The sequence below is a fragment of the Notothenia rossii genome (genome assembly GCF_949606895.1).
Source record: "Notothenia rossii genome assembly, chromosome: 5".
NCBI classification, from domain to species: domain Eukaryota; kingdom Metazoa; phylum Chordata; class Actinopteri; order Perciformes; family Nototheniidae; genus Notothenia; species Notothenia rossii.
This window is the reverse complement of record NC_136903.1, coordinates 68,166,235-68,168,244: the sequence shown is the minus strand read 5'-3', so window position 1 is coordinate 68,168,244 and position 2,010 is coordinate 68,166,235. Positions and strand designations below refer to the sequence as shown.

Here is a 2,010-nt window from a genome sequence, read left to right as displayed (position 1 = left end):
AATAAAACTATGGTCGCAGGCCCAAGTTTAACTCTGAGGCCTGCATTGTCGGTCAACAAAACTAAAATAAAAAAAGGTTAATGCAGCCCCAACAACAGCCTCTGATCATCAACAGACTTCATGCAATGCTTCATCAGATGCATATATTAGATATATAATCTCTATCTCACTCCTAACACATCTAAATGATCTACTTTCAGCATGGATAAATGTTCATAAAATATATCCATTGTTTTTTCTAGAACAGATTGCAAATCGCCTGAAAATGGTGCAAACAAGTGGCAACATGTTTGACGAAGGTGTTGCGCTGGGCTATATGATGCAATCAAAAGTGGAACTTAGCCTCCCTCCATTGCGGAGATATTCCCGCGAGAGTGCGGAAGACCCCCGGGGGTCTCCAGTTTCTGGCACTGTTATTTTAGGGGTCGCAGGCTGAAAAGTTTAGGATTTCTTTTTAATTATTTTGATAAAGACAAAGGAAAGAGCAAATTGTCGCTAACTTTGATAAGGAACACAAACCAAACATAGGCAAAACAATGCTTAGCACAGGCAAAGCAAGCTTGATATCAAGTATCCTCATATCTTTCAAAAATGTTGTATGATTGCTTATGGCTATCTGTTTCACCTTGAATATGTTACTCCTAAAATAATAGCATGTTTTTATTAAAGCAGCGACTGCTTTCAGTATTGCTAAACAAAACGTTAATTGTTTTATTACTGAATGAATATTAACCTTCAAATAAAAACTATAACCAGTATTAGATTGTTATTATTACTTGATATTTGAGCAATTATGAAATGTATACCATCAACCGCACGATAATTTCCACTTAGTTAAAAAGAAAATACTAGCAGGGATGAAAACATTCATATCAAACTACTTTTAAATGCTGTTCCAGAAAGAGACATTGTGTTGCCAGTTATGTCTCATATACTTGTTAATAATAGACGTAATACTGGCTTCATCAATTAGTGCTAACCTACATATCTAACCCTGTTTAACACCCCTCAGGGTCCTCAGCGCAATAACCAATCGGATGTCTTTTTTGCAGGAGTTGAATCTGTGGTGGCGTTTGGATACGGGGAAGAAGGTCTATTATGCACCAGCTAGAGGGGACAAAATGCAGCTTCCTGTTGTGCCTGGGGATGAGTATTATCATCTGTTCAGTTATTTACATGAGGACCAGGATGCCAACAGAGCCCAAAGTGTTCGAGCCTCCAAGTTGCAGGTCCTTCTCCACTGAATGTAAAGCTTTGCTGCCCAGCATGGAGGAGGGAGTGGAGAGGTACCGGCGTGACTGCCAGGTAGGTTTAATACATATAGTATACAGACAAATGATACTGAAGAGTCATTTTTAAGTATTTTTGGATGTTAATATACCTATTTTGTTTCCGTTTACAGTTAGAAAGCTACATTATGAATAGTCGCATGCAGTGTTCTAACTTGACCAGAGACCTACACTTCATCACAAAACCTCTCAGTCGTGAGGAGGAGGACTACCCTTTAGCATTCATTGTGACCGTTCACAAGGAGCTGGAGCTATTTGTGCGCCTGTTACGCGCCATTTACATGCCACAAAATGTGTACTGCATTCATGTTGATAATAAGGCTTCAGTGGAGTACCAGGCGGCTGTACTGAAGCTTGTCGGCTGCTTTAAAAATACCTTCCTCTCCAGCCAAAGAGAGACAGTGACATACGCTGGCTTTTCCCGCCTTCAAGCGGACATAAACTGCATGAAGGATTTATCAAAGTCCAAGATAGGCTGGAGGAAGGTGGTGAATCTGTGTGGACAGGATTTCCCCGTCAAAAGCAACCTGGAACTAGTGCGGTACATGCAGAGCAAACAGTGGAGGGACAGGAACATGACGCCTGGGGTCAAGCAGCCCGAGTCTATGAAGCACAGGACTCAGCTCCAGCACAGGGAGATAGTAGGCTCACATGTAGCTACAAGATTTAGACTGAAGAAAGGTCATCCTCCACACAATCTGCCAGTGTATTTTGGAACAGC

At 41.2% G+C, this 2,010-nt stretch overlaps 2 protein-coding genes across 2 annotated transcripts in view; one reads left to right on the top strand and one right to left on the bottom strand.

The window, feature by feature from the left end:
• Positions 1–2,010, bottom strand: part of rtf2 (replication termination factor 2) — a 21,288-nt gene that overhangs the window by 6,839 nt on the left and 12,439 nt on the right. The gene's annotated exons all lie outside the window — the stretch shown is intronic.
• gcnt7 (glucosaminyl (N-acetyl) transferase family member 7) overlaps positions 61–2,010 on the top strand; it is a 12,719-nt gene continuing 10,769 nt past the window's right edge. The window contains exons 1-2 of the mRNA XM_079680944.1: positions 61–1,305; positions 1,403–2,010. The exon at positions 1,403–2,010 is cut by the window's right edge and continues 131 nt beyond it. Of these exons, the coding sequence (XP_079537070.1) occupies positions 1,099–1,305; positions 1,403–2,010 (815 nt within the window). The 5' untranslated portion in view covers positions 61–1,098. The remainder of the gene's footprint in view (positions 1,306–1,402) is intronic.